A 20,305-nucleotide genomic window follows, 5' to 3' on the forward strand; every position below is an offset into this window, starting at 1 on the left:
TTGACAATGCCATGCTAAAAACAACAAAAATGAGAAAAGTAGCCACAGTCCAGCACATCGCTCTTCCACCCATGCTCTGAACTCTGTGCCCGTTGGTTCAACAGGAAGTGGTCTTGTAATAGGAAGGTAGTTTCTCAACTCTAGATTTTCACTGATACCTTTCGATCTTTTGACGCAAAAGCACAAAGTTAGGAATTTCAGCCACCTATCAGCTTCAGACAAAGAAGGAAGATGACAGAGAATTTGCTGTGCTTTGATTTGCTGTACTTCTATTCAACTTGTGTGATGCAATTGCACATTTATTGCATGCAGAATGCCTTAAGTGGACAGAAAAACACATCTGATGTTAACTGAGCTAAGCTTTATTTTTGCCCCTTATGACTCAGGCTTATAATGGAAATCCCAGAGCCAAAAGTTTAGAATTTACACAAACTTCCTATAGTCCACCCAGTTAAGTCTGATCTCACAGTCACATATGCAAAAATAAATTTATATGCTTAGACAAATTCATGTAATTTCTTTGGTTAGAAGTCTGTCTGTTCAAGCATAAGTGTGGTACTGATGTGGTAAGTTGTGTCACAGGGGAAATCAGTGTCTTCTCAGCAAAACACAGGTAGGCCTAATAGTAGTTCAGTACCTGGTACTTTCCACAATTCTTACCAAAGAGCATGCACAATAAGTAGAGTGTGAAGGGAACGAGGTTACGCTGGAAGTGTTGTATGCTGCCTGTGGTCACTTTCTCTTATATCTTTTGTTGTTTTAACATTCTGGGTTTTGCATGTGCATTGGTATAGCAGCCCAGTCTCAGTGTAACCCCTCTACCCAGGTCCTACTTGCCCCGCTCTGCGCGGGCCTCAAACCTGGGTCTCCGGCGTGGGAGTCGGACGCTCTAACAAGGAGGCTAAAGGCTGCAACCTCTAGCATCAGTTGCTAGAGCATCTCTTGAGATCAGAGAAGTGAGGTTTACTTACACAGCAACTACTAGCTGGCCTCTGTTACACTCACTCCCCTAAACCTCTCTCCTATCCAGGTCACGGCACTAATGTAACCCCTCACCCAGGTCCTACTCGCCCCGCTCTGCATGAGCCTTGAACCTGGGTCTCCAGTGTGGGAGTTGGACGCTCTAACAAGGAGGCTTCAAATGTTTATTAACTTCAGCCAACTCTTTGGAATGATGACTGTGTTAATTCAGCAGTATTCATGCTTTTAAGTGTCAGTCTGCGTTTAAATATGGGGCAAAAAGATCAAAGATAATTTCTCTTAACCTCTAAACCACACAGGAAATGCTTTACTTGAGAGTCTGAGGAAATCCCCCAGTCTCCTTTATGTATTTCTCATAATTACCTATTATACACTCACCTCAAATTTTTTTTTTACTTAGAATCTGACTCTGTTGCACCAGAGATAAGAATCACAATTGCAACAGAAGCATAATTCTATCATAACTGATGATGGAATCTTGATATTGCGTAAGAACTCATAAACATATATGACAAACAGTTGACATTATCGAATTGGGTGTTTAAAAGTGCAAGCAAAAGGTTTAAGTATGTTTAATTTAGCTATAGTTCTTATTGTGTGTTGATGGAGGCATTTTGCTGTGACGCCATGACGCACCTTTGTTCGCGCCAATTTTTCCTCAAATGCTGCAGGTCATTGTTTTGGGTTTAATTTCCTTAGGCATATATAATTATTACATTTTATATTATTATGATTAGTAACTTCGTCGATTACATGAAACAGCCTCAACATGTAGGGACATGTAGTAGAATACTGAAATGACACTCATTGTAAGTGTATTTAATTTTAATCACATTTCTCAAAAGTGCTATTGCTTTCTTTACGTGTACAACTTTTTTATTTAGCAAATAATAATAATAAAATAAAATAAAATAAAAAATAAAATAAAAAAAATCACTGAGTGCACCTTTAAGTGTGTAGAGTTGGAAACGATAAAAGTTTAAGACGCGTGCACGCGCGCACACTCTTTCCGCTGATTGCCCGTGGTAGGCATTGCGTAATTCACTCTATCCCACCGGATCTGTATGCTTCCTCCTCCTCCTCCTCCTCCTCTTTCTTCTCAGGAAGTGCAGCCGCTAGTCTGAAGAGAGGCTCCGGACTCCCGCTCTCGCCGTACAGAGCGACTCGCGCGTCATCCATCGCGATGCTGTGCCTTTTGCAGGCACCTGTGAGCGACATACACCAGTAACAGATGAAGGGTGAAGAGGATGCGCTGGAAGCAGCAGGCTGTTTGCGGGCAGCAGGGAGACGCAGCGGCATCATCCTCATCCTCAGCATCAGCAGCAGGGCGCTCGGTTAGCGCCCACCCCCACTCACTTCGTCTTTTCCTCCCCCCCTGCAGAAGCATGCTTGCGTGAGGGATGAGGCTGGAGACAGGGACATCAGGCCAGAGCTGCGGCCTTCTTCTTTTCACAAGAGCCGGGCTCGCCATCATCGCAGCAGCAGCAGCAGCATCCGCCAACGCTTTGCCATCATCACACCAGCATATTTGGTAGGCAGCCTATCTCTCCTCTTCTGCTCGCCGTTTTTGCATAAGAAATGCAGGCCTGCCATGGTCATCCACTCAACCCCACATCAGTAGCCATGGCAACCACATCCTGTTAATAAGCGCTTTTTCATTCCCCCCCCCCCCCCCCCCCATGTCTTTCTGTCTCCGGAGCGCAGGCTTATTTTCCGCTTCATTTTTTTTTTTTTTTTTTTTTTTGTCGTAAAGATAATCATTTTGTTGTGATTTAGAGCTCTTTTCTGGAGCTATACATAATGTACTGTGCTTCCCCCCCCCACATATATAGATTCTTTTCCAGATTGCAAACTTAGTCAAACGTTTATATATATGTATATATATATATATATATATATATATTTATGGAGATACATATACATATGTATACAGTGGGTACGGAAAGTATTCCGACCCCCTTAAATTTTTTACTCTTTGTTATATTGTAGCCATTTGCTAAAATCATTTAAGTTCATTATTTTTTCCTCATTAATGTACACACAGCACCCCATATTGACAGAAAAACACAGAATTGTTGACATTTTTGCAGATTTATTAAAAAAGAAAAACTGAAATATCACATGGTCCTAAGTATTCAGACTCTTTGCTCAGTATTTAGTAGAAGCACCCTTTTGATCTAATACAGCCATGAGTCTTTTTGGGAAAGATGCAACAAGTTTTTCACACCTGGATTTGGGGATCCTCTGCCATTCCTCCTTGCAGATCCTCTCCAGTTCTGTCAGGTTGGATGGTAAACGTTGGTGGACAGCCATTTTTAGGTCTCTCCAGAGATGCTCAATTGGGTTTAAGTCAGGGCTCTGGCTGGGCCATTCAAGAACAGTCACTGAGTTGTTGTGAAGCCACTCCTTCATTATTTTAGTTGTGTGCTTAGGGTCATTGTCTTGTTGGAAGGTAAACCTTCGGCCCAGTCTGAGGTCCTGAGCACTATGGAGAAGGTTTTCGTCCAGGATATCCCTATACTTGGCCGCATTCATCTTTCCCTCGATTGCAACCAGTCGACCAGGCATGATGCTGCCACCACCTTGCTTCACTGTTGGGGCTGTATTGGACAGGTGATGAGCAGTGCCTGGTTTTCTCCACACATGCCGCTTAGAATTAAGGCCAAAAAGTTCTATCTTGGTCTCATCAGACCAGAGAATCTTATTTCTCACCATCTTGGAGTCCTTCCATGCGGGCTTTCATGTGTCTTGCACTGAGGAGAGGCTTCCGTCAGGCCACTCTGCCATAAAGCCCCGACTGGTGGAGGGCTGCAGTGATGGTTGACTTTCTACAACTTTCTCCCGTCTCCCGACTGCATCTCTGGAGCTCAGCCGCAGTGATCTTTGGGTTCTTCTTTACCTCTCTCACCAAGGCTCTTCTCCCCCGATAGTTCAGTTTGGCCGGACGGCCAGCTCTAGGAAGGGTTCTGTTCGTCCCAAACGTCTTCCATTTAAGGATTATGGAGGCCACTGTGCTCTTGAGAACCTTAAGTGCAGCAGAAATTTTTTTGTAACCTTGGCCAGATCTGTGCCTTGCCACAATTCGGTCTCTGAGCTCTTCAGGCAGTTCCTTTGACCTCATGATTCTCATTTGCTCTGACATGCACTGTGAGCTGTAAGGTCTTATATAGACAGGTGTGTGGCTTTCCTAATCCAGTCCAATCAGTATAATCAAACACAGCTGGACTCAAATGAAGGTGTAGAACCATCTCAAGGATGATCAGAAGAAATGGACAGCACCTGAGTTAAATATATGAGTGTCACAGCAAAGGGTCTGAATACTTAGGACCATGTGATATTTCAGTTTTTCTTTTTTAATAAATCTGCGAAAATGTCAACAATTCTGTGTTTTTCTGTCAATATGGGGTGCTGTGTGTACATTAATGAGGAAAAAAAATGAACTTAAATGATTTTAGCAAATGGCTGCAACATAACAATGAGTGAAAAATTGAAGGGGGTCTGAATACTTTCCGTACCCACTGTATATGGAGAGAGAAGAAAGTGTGATCATTAAAAGAACATATTATATTTTTATTATATTTTACTTAGACAAAGTGTGTTCAACCCATCAAGATAAATCTGATTAGCTCTGAAATCATATTTTTCTTCAATGTAAAATGAAATGAACCTAAATACTAATAGCTTGACATGTGCTAAAATGTAACATGCATTTAAAATTATTTTATTCTGCTATTTTTTGTATGCAGGCAGCACATTTGTATGTATGCAGTTTTTATGATCTCTTATTAAATGACAAACTACATGGCATATTTGTACTTTTAAAAATGTATTTGTTACACCACAAGACCATTTAAAATGAACTAATCAATAATGTGATAAAAAAGTGAAACACCAAACAGTGAAATCCTACTTGCTTTTTCTTATGCATGTATATTAATTTTAACCCAAAATTCTGATACTGATAAAAACTATACTACGCATTATGCATCAACTTTTCATGTATTCAGTAGCTTCTGCTGTCAGAAATGTATATACTGTATGGAGATTAATATTAGAAAAATCGTTTAAGATTTTTAAGAGTTTTATAAGGGGTTCACTCTGTTCACTCATGCTAGTGGTGAAAAAAAAGGAAGATAATTTAAAGGCTTAATAAATCAAACAATTAAGATCATTATATACACACAAAAAAAACAGCATTAAACAAGATGGTATACTCATTTTTAATGGTTATACAATAATTGACATACATACTGTATGGTACATAAGGTTACATATTTTTTCAATTTTTTCAATTTTGAATGAATCATATTACAGAAATTATAATGAAGATAAAAGTAATTGCAAACTTGAATGGTAACAATGAACATCTTATAGATTTCTTAAGATAATATCTTATATCTTGTGGCTTAAAAGGTGCAAAGAGAAAATAATCTTTCTTGGCTTACCTGACCTTTGACCCCCAACACACTGTGTGTTTACAGGTCAGTGAGCAGATCCAGGAGCATGAGCAGGAAGCTGTGCGGCGCGAGCAGATGTCAGGGTATAAGCGCATGCGGCGGCAGCACCAGAAGCAGCTGATCGCCCTGGAGAACAGGCTAAAGGCTGAGATGGATGAGCACAAGCTCCGGCTGCAGAAGGAAGTGGAGACCCAGGCCAATAACACTTACATTGAACTGGAGCGGCTGGCCAAGAAGCAAGCTGCACAACTGGACAAGGAGGTGCGTGCTGCTACTTTACTTTACACATTTTGGAGAGGGTTATGCAAAGTTTACAAGATGTCACATTTTTGTTGCTACTGTATATATGGTGAAAATGACGTGGGGTCCAAAAGTTGAAGACCACATTAGAAATTTGGAACAGAAAGTTTTATAATTATGAAAAATGTAAAACAAATAAAGGTTATGAATTAAAATTAATTGGAAATATTTAAGTTTTTCAGTATTTTCAGTATTATCAAATAAGCACATTTGTGACATTGATCACTTGAACTCCTTTGCACAGGCGGTCAGATGTTCTTGCTTCCATTGAAGCTCAAGAATCTCTTTGGATCATCTCTGATCATACTGGAGAAAATGATCATCAAGTTTTACACAAACTTGTGGAGTTCAAGCAGATTGAGTGGTGCTGTGATTAAAACAAAAGGTGAACATACTAAGAAATTCTGCAGTTTAAAACATTTTTATCATTTGTATTTAAATTAAACTGTATTCAATTATTATGTGAAAGGATTTTCACTAGTGGTCTTAGACTTCTGGATGCCGCTATGTGTGGATTACATGGATTATTTTAAATTGATTTTTAATGAAATGACTTAGTTTAGTATGTTTATTAAAACTAGCAAATCACTATGATGACAAAATATTGTCAGTTTACTATTGCACAGCTGACCACAGTGAACTTTTTGTGACACTTTTCCTCCCTTGGTCCTGCATGATTCATCTGTAAGTGATTAATGTTGCAAAACTAGATGTTTTTTTCATTTTGTCTCTCCAAAGATGAAGGCCTCGGCAGCTGAGGAGAAGAGAATCCAGCAACAGATCTTGGTCCAGCAGAAGAAGGAACTGACCACCTTCTTGGACACACAGAAAAAGCAGTACAGACTATGCAGAGAAAGAATGAAAGAGGTGAGATCAGGACAGTCAATAAATTCACAGGACAAACCCAGGACAAATTTTTACGTATGGGCCCCACTAGTATATCATAGACCAATGGTTCCCAAACTGGGTTACGCATACCCCTGGGGGTTTGTGAGGTGACAGAGGGGGTACGTGAACAAAATGCTGAGTTTTGCCATTCATTTAATTCTACCCCACCTTAAAATAACATTAAAACGGAGCATGTATTTCTAACAGGCAAAATGCCATAAATACATGACATCCAATCAAATTACCTCATCTTTTGAGGTCAAAACTGACTGCATCCACACAAGCAGTGTGCATATGATTGGTTGCATGCTGAGTATGCTGCCTTAGAAAATCGCGCTACATTACTGCAATTCTCAACGATGTAGCTTTGCAAAATTGGGGATTTAGCACTTGCTAGCATGAAGAACAAATATAAACACAGACTGTGCAAACAGATCGTTTTAAGACTCAAACTCGACACAAAAACATACCCTGTGTGAGTTCTTGTTTGTAATGTTGATAATATTATATAATATGAGCAAGAATGCAATTTTTCCAGTTCAACAAACAAAAGGGTAATATTAAAGTGCCCCTATTATGGAATTTGAAAGTTTCCTATTTTTCTTTTGAGAGTCCCCAACAACAGGTTTACAAACATGCAAAGTCAAAAAACACTTTCATTGTCTTATAATATGCATTTAATTTTACCTTATTTGCTCAACGACTCCCACACGATTCACTCAACAATTCATTTTTCCAAACCCCTCGTTTGCGTGACGCTAATCTGCGGTGATTGGTCAGATGACTTCTGCTGGTTAACACGGAGTACAGTATACAGTGCTTACATCACTTCCATTGTATTATAATAATGATGGTGCTCCGCTCTGTTCTAAAAATAAAGACTCAGAGAGGAAATAAGTTGTTTTGTGTTTATGTTAGTGAACCTAGCCCACAGCTCAGTGGTAAACACACAAACAGTCATGGTATATGCGTTAGCCCAATGCAGAAACGTATTGATAAAGCACTGCAGTTGTACACCAACGTATTGCTCTACTCTTTATCATAACTCTAAGTTATAACAATGACAAACATTTGACACATTTCTAGACAACTGCGAGTGAACACATATTGCTGTTAGCTGGTTAGCCGAAGACCTACAAGCTGCGCGGAGCGTACACAACACACACAACTAAATACGTATTGTGCATGCTACAGAGAACATAACAGCAACAATTATTAATCATACTTACAGATTGTAATTCGGAGGAGGAAGAAGCTGGTACAATTAAACTGGGTACTGACCCATCCTTCAATAACAACCATCTTGCGAATCCCTCGCTGAACGCATTTAAGTTGAAGAAGCAGTCGTCAGTAAAATGACGGGAACACAGCACAAGGCTCGGGCTATACTGCTGTGGTATCGTTGTAAAGATGAACTTTAACCACTGATTCTTCACGTATTGGCAGTGTTTGAGCGGTTTCAAGTTTTCCCTGGTGTCTGCGCGTGCAATAAGTGGGCGGGCAATATGCTAATGTTTCGTTTTGACGTCACAACGAAACCGCTTGGGATTCGTTTTTACAAATGACTCGTTTAAGTGACTTTGAGTCGACTCTTACTTTTGAGAGACAATAACTTTATATACTGTGCACTTTCAGAAATAAACTTTGCATGATGTTTTCATTCACTTAGAGCTATGTTACACACTACATGAAAGGTAATTTTCAAAAATTCATAATAGGGACACTTTAAGTGATGTACATTTTAAACAGTATTGTCAGTATTGTTTACACTATTTTGCAATGAAATAAATTCAGCGAAAGGCACAGCAAAACTGCAAAACACAGCGGTGTATTGTGAACCATCTGTGGCTTTGAACAAATCGTGAAAGTCAATGATTCAATGACTTATTCATAAATATAGTCACTTGCTTCATTACTGAATGAATGAATAAATGAATGAATCGATGACTCATAATGACTCATTGTCATTAAGACAATGACTTACCGCCACCTACTGGTGGATTTGGTTAATAGTATCAAAAGTATCACTTCGTTTTTATCATCATTGCATTTTTCTCTGTTGAACATTTTTTTATTTAAAACATTATTTATTTTATAAAGATATTTATAAAGGTAAAAAATGCACTGCAAAATCAATTTAAGGGAGCAAATATTGTCCCTTAATGATGTTTTATCAGCAAAGTTTGGGAGGACCACATTCAAGTGATCTAGACATATCTCTATATGTCTATATATATATATATATATATATATATATATATACACATAGCCGACTCACCTATGTTCCTCGACAGATTTCTGCATCCCACCCCGACTCCTCACTATTGGTTGGTTCCTATCCCAGCCAGGGATACGGGGAGTACTCTGGGTTTGGGCCAAATTCTGAGCTCGGAGCCCTCCCCTCGGACGGCATGCCGGATACACATACTCTCTTACTCTATCTGATTATTTGTAAACTTGTGAAATGGAAAAGGTGTGAAATACAGTCTAAGTGGAAGTGATGTTAAATGCCTCAGGGGGTACGCCACTCTTAAAAGTTTGGGAACCACTGCCATAGACGAGGTTAGTGGGCCCCTTTTGTTACAGGGCCCTGAACAATGTCAGACTAATTGTTTCATACTACCTGTAATAGATGTAAGCCATTGCATCTTATGCCCTTATAATGTTATTATATACAGTAAAATGCCATTGCCCCTTATGCCAATTATATTCTATTAACATGATTTTGCAGTAAAATATTGCAGTAAAAAAAAAAATTTCTGTGTACATTAGGAAATGAACGAAGACTCTGACACACCAAAAGAGGAGAAACAGGAGCGCTTGTCACGGCATAAGGAAACAATGCAGCGCTCCCAGGCTGAGGAGGAGGCCCAGCTGTTGAACCAGCAAAGACTGGTTTATGAAAGGAGCTGCCGTGCTTTAAAAAGAAGAAGCCTTATCAAGAAGCATGAGTTTGAACAAGAGCAAATGCGGGAGGCAAGAAATAATATGAGTCACCACAAAGAATGTCTCAAGCATATTCTTTTGTTCTTGTGAATTTTGAGGTTTCATGTAGACATAAAGTCTTAAGTCTTAAAACATAAATTTCCTTTTTTTTTTTTTTTTTTTTTTAAATAAAGTTTAAAGTTGTTTAAGTTTTTTTATTGTTTTTTATTGTACTCACTTCACCAAGATGGTATTAATTTGAAAATAATACAATACAATAAAATATATAAAAATTCTATTTTAGTATATTTTAAAATGTAATTTATTCCTGTGATGGCAAAGCTGAATGAGCAGCCATTACTCCAGTTCTTCAGTGTCACATGATCCTTCAGAAATCATTCTAATATGCTGATTTGGTGCTTAAGTAACATTTCTTATTATTACCAATGTTGAAAACAATTGTGCTGCTCAATATTTTTGTGGAAACCATGATACATTTTTCAGGATTCTTTGATAAATAGAACAGAAATCTTTTGTAACAATGTCTTTACATTCCATTTAATCCATCCTTTTCTGAATAAAAGTACTAATTTCTTTAAAGAAATCTTACTGACCCCAAACTTTTGAAAGGTAGCATGTGTGTATATATTTTATATAGTGATATGTAGTGTTGATCAGAGCATTTGTGCTGTTTCAAATCAGAAATCTGTTTCCAAAAGCACAAAAAAACCCCAACACTTTTTACTTTATACACTTTATTCTTTTTTGTTGATGTCACACATACTAATGGAATATTATTCATTACTGACTTGCTCTTTTTGTTAAAGGAGCTTAACAAGAAGAAGACACAAAAAGAAATGGAGCATGCACTGATGATCAGGCAGGATGAGTCCACCCAAGAGCTGGAACAGCGGCATCTACATACCTTACAAAGACTACGCTTTGAGCTGATGCGCCACCAGCATCAAACTGAGTTGGAGAACCAGGAGGAGTACAACAGTCGCCGGCAGAGGGAGCTACACAGGAAGCATGCACTGGAACGCCGACAGCAGCCCAGGAACCTTAAGGTAAACAGCTTGTGGGTAGAACCAACTTAAAATATGGAGTAAAAGAAAAATGACAAAAAGAGAAGATAACAATTATATGTAGCAGCATTGGATGAACAAGTCACAAATTTAACTTTAAATTGATTCAAATGTATTTAAATGTTAATGTTAAATGTTTTTCTCTCTTAGAAACAGTGAAAGTACACACAATAACACAGGATGAAAACGTATTGTATGATTCATTATAAAAATTATACCTAATTAATCTCATCTCATTATAGACATTGGAGATGCAGATCAAAAAGCAATTCCAAGATACATGTAAGGTGCAAAACAAGCAGTACAAAGCTCTGAGGAACCATCAGCTGGAGGTCTCCCCTAAGAGTGACCACAAAGCCATCCTGAAGTCACTGAAGGAGGAGCAGACCCGCAAGCTCGCACAGCTGGCAGAACAATATGAGCAAAGCATTAATGAGATGATGGCCTCTCAATCGGTAAGGTACACAAGCACCAGAGGAAAGTGTCCCTTTAGTAGTCAAACCACACATTTTTTTTTTTGAACAAGGTCTGTTTATTTAAAATTTTATAATATGCAAGAAAAAACAAAAGACCGAAACAATACAGTATATACAGTCAAAAACCCAACACAACCCATCCCTCTACCCATCAGACATAAAGTATCAATTACATACAGAGAGAAGAAAAAAACAAAACATGAATTATACATATTTGGGACTGTATTCCCTACTTGAGTTTTTCAACAAATAACAGAAAGGGTTGCCAGATTGCATAGAATCTCTGGGTAGACCCTTGAAGTGAGTATCTTATTTTTTCTAGTTTAAGATATGCATGACGTCCTTAATCCAGTGAAAAAAAGTGGGGGGAAGAGGGTCTTTCCATTTAAACAATATTAATCTTCTGGCAAGTAATGTGGAAAAGGCCAACATTTTACAATTATAGCTACTTAGGTGCATGTTCTGTGCTGTGACACCAAATATAGCAATAAAAGGAGACGGGTCTATTGGCAATTCTATTATTTCTGAAAATGAATCAAAAATCGATTTCCAAAAGTTATACAAAGTTGGGCATGTCCAGAACATATGTAAAAGGCTTGCAGGAGCCTGCCTACACTTATCACAAATAGGATCTAGCTCTGGTCTGAATTTAGATAACCTAACCTTTGACCAATGTAGTCGGTGTACCACCTTGAATTGTACAACCACATGACGTTGACATATAGATGATGAGTAAATATGTTTAATAATTTTCTGCCAGGTTGTTTCCGAAATCTGTTAATTCAAATCTTTCTCCCATTCATTTTTCAAATGATCTAAATTTGCCAAGCTATGTTGATTAAGGAGATTATAAATTTTGCCTATGATTTGTTTTAAGTCTTCTCCTATCTTAAAAATAGTGTCTAATAGAAATGTAGGAGGATATGAAGGAAAACAATCATGTGAAACCGAAAAAATTTCGTACTTGCAGATATCTAAAGAAATGGGACCTGGGAATCTTAAATCTATTAACCAGTTTGTCAAAAGATGCAAAAGTGATATTTATATAAAGATCTTGAAATGTACAAACCCCACAAAGGCTTTATCTAATATTGAAGGAGTAAACATATGGTTTTTACTTAATGGGGCACATAAAGAGAGGCTACGAAGAGCAAATTACTTTCTAAATTGATTCCAAATTTTCAGGGATTGTGTCACCATAGGATTAGAGGAATAGTGAGAGGCAGGTTCAAGCATTGGAAGTTCAGAGCACATTAAAGAAGATGGGGAAACAGGTTTGCAGGAGATTTTCTCCAAACTAAGCCATTTAGGGGTGTCAGGGCTACCACTGTCCCTCATCCAGTAAGTCATTCCTCTCATATTAGCCGCCCAGTAATAAAGCATAAAATTGGGAAGTGTTATGCTGCCTAGGGCACTGGGCTTTTGTAATACACTTTTCCGAATCTGAGGATTTTTGTTGTTACAGATAAATGCTGATATAAGTATCTCTATGGAGTTGAAGAAATATTTGGTTAAAAAAGTAGGAAGATTTTTAAACAAATATAGGAACTTAGGCAATACATTCATCTTAATAGTATTAATTCTTTCACTTAAAGAGAGGGGCAGCAGATCCCAGCATTTGATTTCCTGTTTCAGACCTTCTATTAAGGGCAGGAAGTTAGCTTTATTTATGTCCTTGTAATTGCCTGTAGCCCAGATTCCCAAATATTTAATCTTTTTTATGGTAACTTTGGAAGGAATTGAATTTAAAGAAATACATGTAGCAGCTGCATTGATTGGCATTAACTCGCTTTTTTGAAAGTTTATTTTGTAGCCGGATATCCTGCTAAATCTTTCAAATGTGTTCCAAACCACATTTGAAAGATTTAGCAGAATCTTTGAAAGATTTAGTCCTTAGAATGTCCTTATTTTGTTAGAATGTAACCTAGGTTATAAACTTGAATTTTAGGCTCTTCACCTGATAAATGTATTGAAACATACACTGCCAAAAAAGGAGTAGGATTTACTTACTTGCTAGCAAATTCACAAATAATCAATGTAACACATTGAACATTTTGAAGTAGAAAGACTTAAATAGAATTTTCTTGTTATGTATTCCAATAATCTTTACAACTTTGAAATTTACAGTGTAAAGTAGCCTACTCACTGAGTGTATCTGTAGTGTAATTTTTTTCACATTGCCTCTTTGGAATTTGAGAGAACCTGTTAAAATAGAGATTAAGTGTTTGTTTTCATATACAGTCAGAAGGTCTCTTTTAATATTTCCCTTACCAACTAGAAATATATCAAAAACTAGCTACTGGCTAAAACCGTTTCAGAGTTTCCCTCTAGTGGTTCTGCTAGGAACTGCTAAAATAGGATTTACAAATTGAATTTCCACAACCAAACCAAAAGTTTCTGCTTACACCAACAGTCCAAATGAACACTGATTGTTAAGTGTAATATTGCTGCTTGTATATGCAATATTGTTTTTATTCAGTAGGGACTAGTATAGAAAATGAGGCATCACTGAGCGTTTTAGATAATAATTGCAGCATATAACTCTCTCAGTTACGTTTAGATGAAGAGCAGGAGGCTGAATGTCAGGCTTTAAGGCAGCAGCTACATCAGGAGATGGAGCTCCTCGATGCCTACCAGAACAAAACCAAGGCGCAGATGGAGGCCCAACATGAGCGTGAGGTGCAGAAGTTGGAACAGAAGGCGTCTTTGCGCCGGGCTCACTTGGAACAGAAGGTGAGCTGTTTTTTAAAATGAACCTATTCATATAGGATAGATTTGGCCATAACTGGTCAAACTGTGAACTTGGTAGTAAAAAAATGGAAGGAATCTTGACTGAAATATTTCCCAAACCTCTGTTACAGATTGAAGAAGAGCTGGCCTCACTTCATAAGGAACGGACCGAAAAAATCAAGCATTTATTTGAGCGTCAAGAGCGAGAACTGGAGATGTTTGATTCAGAGAGTGCGCGGCTAGGATTCGGAAGCTTGGCCTCGTTTGACTTTCCCAAGGATGAGGCCAGATGATCCAACAGAAGTGAAAGGGACTGTTCAACACTGATGTCTTTGGACACATTGTGCCTGCACTGTCCCTGATTGATGGATTTACCAAGATCATCCAAACAGTGACCATGCTGGTTCAATATCTTATAACTCATATCGGCTGTGAGAACTTCACTGATATTCTGAAAGGAGAAACTAAACAGCCACAAACACAAAAGTGGTTTGGTGGTGCATCACTGAGCTCATAAACCAAGAAGAAATATCTAGACAAACTGACCTTTTCTCCATGCCATTGTCCCACTTTTGGTATTAAATTAGTAATTCAGGATATTTTAGTACAAGTAAGCACTTTGATATGTTAAGTACGATCCCATCATGTTAGGTGGATATGCCTTTGGTGTCATCAAAGGACATTGCGACTGTAGAATGTGTCCTGCATCTTCACCGTGGCTATTAGCTGTTTTGTATGTATCACAGAGAATGTGACAACTGTTGATGAAAACTTTACACAGAAGCAGATTTTCAAGCAGTGTCTGATTTTAAAATATGGTGAATACATTAAGAGCATTTAATTAATTTCATATTGTGGAACCCACGCTTTATTTCTTTTTACTTAGAAAAAGAAAAGAAAAAGAACTAAAAATGTATTCATTGTTCAGTATCCTAAATTAATTGGCATTAGTTTTATCAGGATGTGAACTTATTACATTGAATCAGTTCTGTCAGAGTTACTGGTATTATTGCATGCACTTTAAAAGACAAATTCAGGTTGTGAAGTGGAGCATGAATCTGTCAGAGATTTTAGCCGTGTACAAATAAAAGTGGTCATAACAGTTTTGTTTTCATGGCTATTGATACTGAACATGAGCTTTATCTTTGATATAAATACCCGCCAAATTGCCAAATGCCTTTAAGTTATGTTGATGAATGTTTTTGTTTTCCTTATTTTGCACAATTTGTTGAATTGTGATTCATTCAATGTGGACTTATCACTGCTCTTGTACAGGGAAAATGTTGCAATTTGTGTTGTAAAAATTTTATATAAATATTTGTATATGATAACCTAAATAGGGTTTACATATGTATTGATCAATCATTGCCAACAAAGATCTATGGAACTCTTGTTCAGTGAAGGCAGAGGAACGCAAACTTATTTTTGTAAGTAAAATAGAAAGTAACTTATATTCTCATGCATCATGTGACAGCCTTCATGTCTGGTGGAGCTATAATGTGAACACCTCTGTGTAACAGAGTTCATGGCTTGCTGTCATTTAAGAAAGACACCACTCCAGCAACTAGTAGAAGGGGTTCAGTTGATTCTTAATTCACAAAAACATGTACTTTATAGGCAGATTTATGGTGTGTAATAAAAGATTCTTTGGGCCTGACCAACTACTATCTTTATAAACTCTGACCTTTCCCCTCATTATTCATGAGCGTCTCATAATGTTTTATTAGTGATCATTGAGGTGTTTTCTGCTACTGTCTTTTAGGGCTTCTCCAACAAAGCCATTGTTAAAACTGCCAGTGCACAAATTAAGTGGTTTTAACAAATAAACACAATGAAGTTTTGATCGGCTAATAGCATGCTAGGAAATATTGATCCGTTTTTAAAAAGTAATAGATTGATGCCAAGGCTATTATATTAATTCATTTATTTTGGTTGCTGATGTTAACACAACAAAATATTGCATTTCTGTGCATCTTAAAGTTCATACTGTTCGGTATTTGACCTCATTATGCCCTTTTGTAAGTGTAAATATGATTAAAAAAAACTAAATCTCCATCTCAGTTCTTGTATGGCTTGGCCAGAAGACCACCAATAGTAATAACAATTTTACATAATAATAAATAATATTAATAATAATAATAATAATAAAGCAGATTGCACATTATTTCATCCAATATAAAACAATTCGTGCATGCTCCCAATATAAAACAAAATCTTTTTTTTTGAATATTTTATTTTTGCTTTTGAACTGTAACATAAAACAATACAAGATGGTACAAAACACATTATACATGTCATGATACACAAGATGAGAAAAAAGGGAAAAGAAATGATAAATTACTTAAAATAAGCATAAAAACAAAATTTATAATAAGATGGGTGCAGGGTAATGTTATATACAGGGTATTGTTATTAGTACAGTGTAAGACCTCAAAAAGAGAGCCCATCTGTTCTATCTTCCATATAGCTGATAAAGGGTTGCCAAATTTTATAAAATTATAAAATGTTATTTTATTCCTTAACAAGTATGTTAGTTTTTCCAAAGGTATACAGTTGTTGACCTCAGACAGCCACAAACTGATACGGATAGCAGTATCAGATTTCCACTTCATTGCAATGCATTTCTTGGCAATTATTAGCAGAATTTCTGTACGTTTTATGGTGTAAACCTGTTGAAGATTAGAAATGTTATAGTTACCCAATAGGCATACTTCTGGATCCATTGGAAAACTGACTCCATGAATATCAGAGATAGTGTTGCATACTTTTTGCCAAAATGAACTAATGGACAGGTCCATGTGGAATGTAAAAATGTTCCTTCATCCACTCCACATCTAAAGCAGAGAGGTGAATTTTTTTTTATTAAACTTATGGAGTGTTGATGGTGTGATATAAAGTTGATGAAGGAAGTTAAATTGAATCATTCTATATCTAGAGTTCAAGTACGATGTAGCACCATCCCTGCATAGTTCACCCCATGTTCCATCATCTATGTTAATGTCAAAATCTTGTTCCCAGTTGACTTTAGATTGATCCAATTCAGTTAGCGGCTTATTTATCGTAAGGGAGTTATGTATTCTAGAGGTTATTTTGTATAAAGGTTGAGTCGAATAGATAAATTGCTTCAATTATGTTAATCTAGGTCATTTCAGTTGGGTTTAAACTCTTAAAAAATGTTGCAACTGCAGATATCCAAAGAACTCTTTATTGCCTAAATTGTATTTGGATTTAATCTGCTCAAAAGACATCATCTCATCCTCAAAACACTGTTCTAAGCGGGAAATTCCTTTATCAGCCCATATTTTAAAATGTTTATCCTGGAAGCATTTTGGGAGCAGTCTATTATTCCATAATGGTGAAAACAATAAATTCGAATATGCAGTCTCTCCACTGACCACAAGATGGTGACATTCCTTACAGAAACACCGAACGCTCTACTTGGTAATATTCTACTTAGAAATATTCGAAACCTTTTTCTAAAGAAGACATTAAAACTTATTATTAACAAATACATGTAAATGTAATTATAAGGGTGTCGTATATTTGCTTTACACTACTCAGATCCAAATCGATATATTGATGTTAACTTAAACATTTGGGACAACTCCATCTGGAGAAAGTCTGTTCTTCCACTGGGGGACGCAATAACGAATGGCAGTGTTTAACTCAAGGAGAGCTATAGCGCAGAAGTTTAGCGGTCTGGAATTTGTTACAAATGAATCAGGTACGATGGGTTAAAATTGTCCTTTTCACTTAATGGGTTATTGAAGCTCCTCAACGCAATTATTCTAGTGAATATGAACCTGTGGTTCAGCTGCAAACGGTTTGTGGTTGCTGCTTCTAACGTTACATTTCTCATGGCTGGTCAGATTGGACTAATCAACATACTGTCATAATATGGCATGTGCCAGTCCTTAGACTGGTTGCACTGTATAATAATTATTATAGGATTTAAAGTATTACAGTTTAGTGTAGTAATGTGACCAATGAGACAAACAACCTCCTGATAATTGGATCGAGTATGTGGCTATTTGAGCTCCCATTACTCCCCTTGGCAGAAGACAACTTTGTCTGTCTTCACAGTAGCTGGCGAGTATTCAGCCTAATGTTCCCTTCCTCAATTACACTTGTTGACCACAAGAGGGAGCAGGCAAATTTTTCTAACTAACAGAATATTTGATAATTCCTTTTTACAGTTCCAGCCAAAGGTTCTGATACACTCGACTGGATGTTTCTAAAAAATTACACTCCGTTAAAGGCTTAATTGTACAAGAGTGAAGGAGAAGCATCCATAATGGACCCATTACTTTAAAGAATCAAGTTTTGTGATTTTAAAACACTGCATATCAAAACTACTTCTTTTTTGTCTTCACTATTATTCTAAAATGTGGTTTATAGTATCAGTCAACAGGATGACTATTTTTTGTTTCCACTTGGAGTCTACATTTAATGATGAAATAAAAATGACATTCAAAATATAGAATATTTAGAAAATATAGAATAACAGTCTAAAATATAGACTGACACTTGTTAGGAATTCATACACCCTTCTTATATAAAATATCAAATGATCCATGAGTCATTATAAGTTAATCTCATTTACACTGCATCAGACCACTCTAGAAAGTAATCTTTGAACTCCTCCACTAGAGAGGTTTACTTTTAAGCAATTCTGCAACAAATGAGTCTGATTAATTCAATACTTACAAAAAATAAGCTACCATTAAATTAAACTATATGGTATCTTTAGGTTGGTTATCAAGAAATTAACTTTGTGAAGGGCCTCAGAGCTAATTATGTCATAATGTGTTGCTATTGATAATTTATTTGAAATTATTTAATATACAAATATACAAAGCTCAGAGCTGCAGTTAACTAAATTATTCTAGGTAATCAGTTTGTGCTGAGTTAAGCTTGCAGCTGTTTGTTCGAACTTATGGCTAGCAGTTGGCATGGTCAGAAATAAATGTAGCTTTGACAGCGGAAACTAGATAGGGAAAGGTGGGTGTCCAGTTCAGACACTTTTCATATGTCAGGACAGGAGTCATTCAATTGGGGTCACTGTACCCAAGTTTCATAATTTAGGACCTTATATGGAACACGACCAATAAAAACAAACTCTGGATGTCTTGATAAAAAGGTATTAAACACTTTTCCTTCAAACGTGATAAACGAAATAATCAAACATTTAAGACTTAAAGAAAATGTTGTTCGAAAAGATTGTTCTTTCTACTGAAACCTTATGCAGCTGAATTATTCAGTTGGTGGATGATAATTTAAAATGTTAACTTTGATTTAAAAAGTTAGAAATGATAATAAAGCAAAATGATATTTATTTATCTACTCAAAATGAGGGCGGTTCCATGAGTTTTAATATTTAAAATGTTAAAACATTTAATATAAAATGTATTTTTTGAACTCAAAACACAGTATATGTTATTTGTAAATCATGTTCTGCTTTAGCTGTTAATGTCTGGGCTAAACACTATATCTCCTGAAGGTATTTAAGGCTGTGAGTGATGAGAAGCTTGATAGTTGTTGGCTGGTTTGTAGCTATCAGTTATTGCTGTAGAGAAGCCTTGATGAGCTGCTGAACTCAGACTATTTACACAATGAGAGCTATTCCAAAACAGTAAAAAACACAGCAGGTGTGAAGCTGTCAACCTCTCATCTTAATGCGTTTTAAATGTTAAGAGTCTGTGAAGCCAAGCTGCCTGACTGCATTCATCTCCAATAAGTTTTGCCACGTTACTGACAGTACTTTCATACACAGGGTTCATTACAGTGGACTGTGAACACACTCTGAGGGCATTGAAATTCAGGGCTGAATGTATACACATCTATGCACAGGTCATTCACGCTACTGTCCCTTACAAACATCTTGTCACTACCATACATTGAAAATGTCTTGTATATTTCTTTACCCACTTTTTGCCTCAGATAAAGAAAAAGTTACTACATAATTATTATTATTTTATTTAGTTTCAGGCAGGGTTGTAACCATCATAGACATTGACAACATTCAGAATAGCGGTTGATTTTTAAATGCATATTTTTCTATAGGATTAATCACAATAATTGAACAAGGATTGATCCCACCCTCCAAATTTTTTTTAGCCTCTTGCACCACACAGGCATATATAACGTGTCCTACAAGAGATATGGCCAAGAAAGCAAGTGTATATTTAGTGCATGTTTCTGTAGACTGTTTGGCTCGGACAAGACTGAGCTGCAGGGCACAACAGGGCAGTCGTCACAGTTGACATTTGGCAACATTTGCAGGAACGTGCAAATAGGATGCCAAGCAAGTTTTGAAACATCAAGGAAATGGCTTTGAATGTGGTAAGGAGCTTAAAGCATAGTATATTTAATTTTTTCAATAACATCCAACTTTTGCATGGAATGACAAAAGTAATTAATTACTCAAAGCCAATTAGTATTTATTTCATTACTACTAACTGGC

The 20,305-nt window shown here is 36.9% G+C and overlaps 1 protein-coding gene across 3 annotated transcripts; it reads left to right on the top strand.

The window, feature by feature from the left end:
- The first annotated feature begins 23 nt into the window (after nucleotides 1–23).
- Nucleotides 24–15,511, top strand: taok3b (TAO kinase 3b). Of its 3 annotated transcripts, XM_051893295.1 has the most exons (9): nucleotides 24–613; nucleotides 827–2,512; nucleotides 5,463–5,699; nucleotides 6,477–6,605; nucleotides 9,399–9,602; nucleotides 10,379–10,618; nucleotides 10,879–11,091; nucleotides 13,663–13,845; nucleotides 13,974–15,511. In XM_051893295.1, exons 3-9 carry the CDS (start codon nucleotides 5,514–5,516, stop codon nucleotides 14,133–14,135), a joined length of 1,317 nt encoding a protein of 438 aa, XP_051749255.1. In that variant the 5' UTR covers nucleotides 24–613; nucleotides 827–2,512; nucleotides 5,463–5,513; the 3' UTR covers nucleotides 14,136–15,511. The 3 variants fall into 3 exon arrangements, with proteins under 3 accessions (XP_051749255.1, XP_051749254.1, XP_051749256.1); XM_051893294.1 differs by having other exon boundaries at nucleotides 24–2,512; XM_051893296.1 differs by lacking the exons at nucleotides 24–613; nucleotides 827–2,512 and adding an exon at nucleotides 5,983–6,123 and having other exon boundaries at nucleotides 5,553–5,699.
- Nucleotides 15,512–20,305: the final 4,794 nt, after the last annotated feature.

Source organism: Ctenopharyngodon idella, chromosome 5 (genome assembly GCF_019924925.1).
Source record: "Ctenopharyngodon idella isolate HZGC_01 chromosome 5, HZGC01, whole genome shotgun sequence".
Lineage (NCBI taxonomy): Eukaryota > Metazoa > Chordata > Actinopteri > Cypriniformes > Xenocyprididae > Ctenopharyngodon > Ctenopharyngodon idella.

Bases quoted from the DNA above. Each gene is read 5' to 3' on its own strand.
- taok3b (XM_051893294.1), top strand. From the start codon at position 5,514: ATGTCAGGGTATAAGCGCATGCGGCGGCAGCACCAGAAGCAGCTGATC. The intron at 6,606-9,398 runs GTGAGATCAGGA...TGTGTACATTAG, and splicing joins GCAGAGAAAGAATGAAAGAG to GAAATGAACGAAGACTCTGA. The intron at 11,092-13,662 runs GTAAGGTACACA...TAACTCTCTCAG, and splicing joins AGATGATGGCCTCTCAATCG to TTACGTTTAGATGAAGAGCA.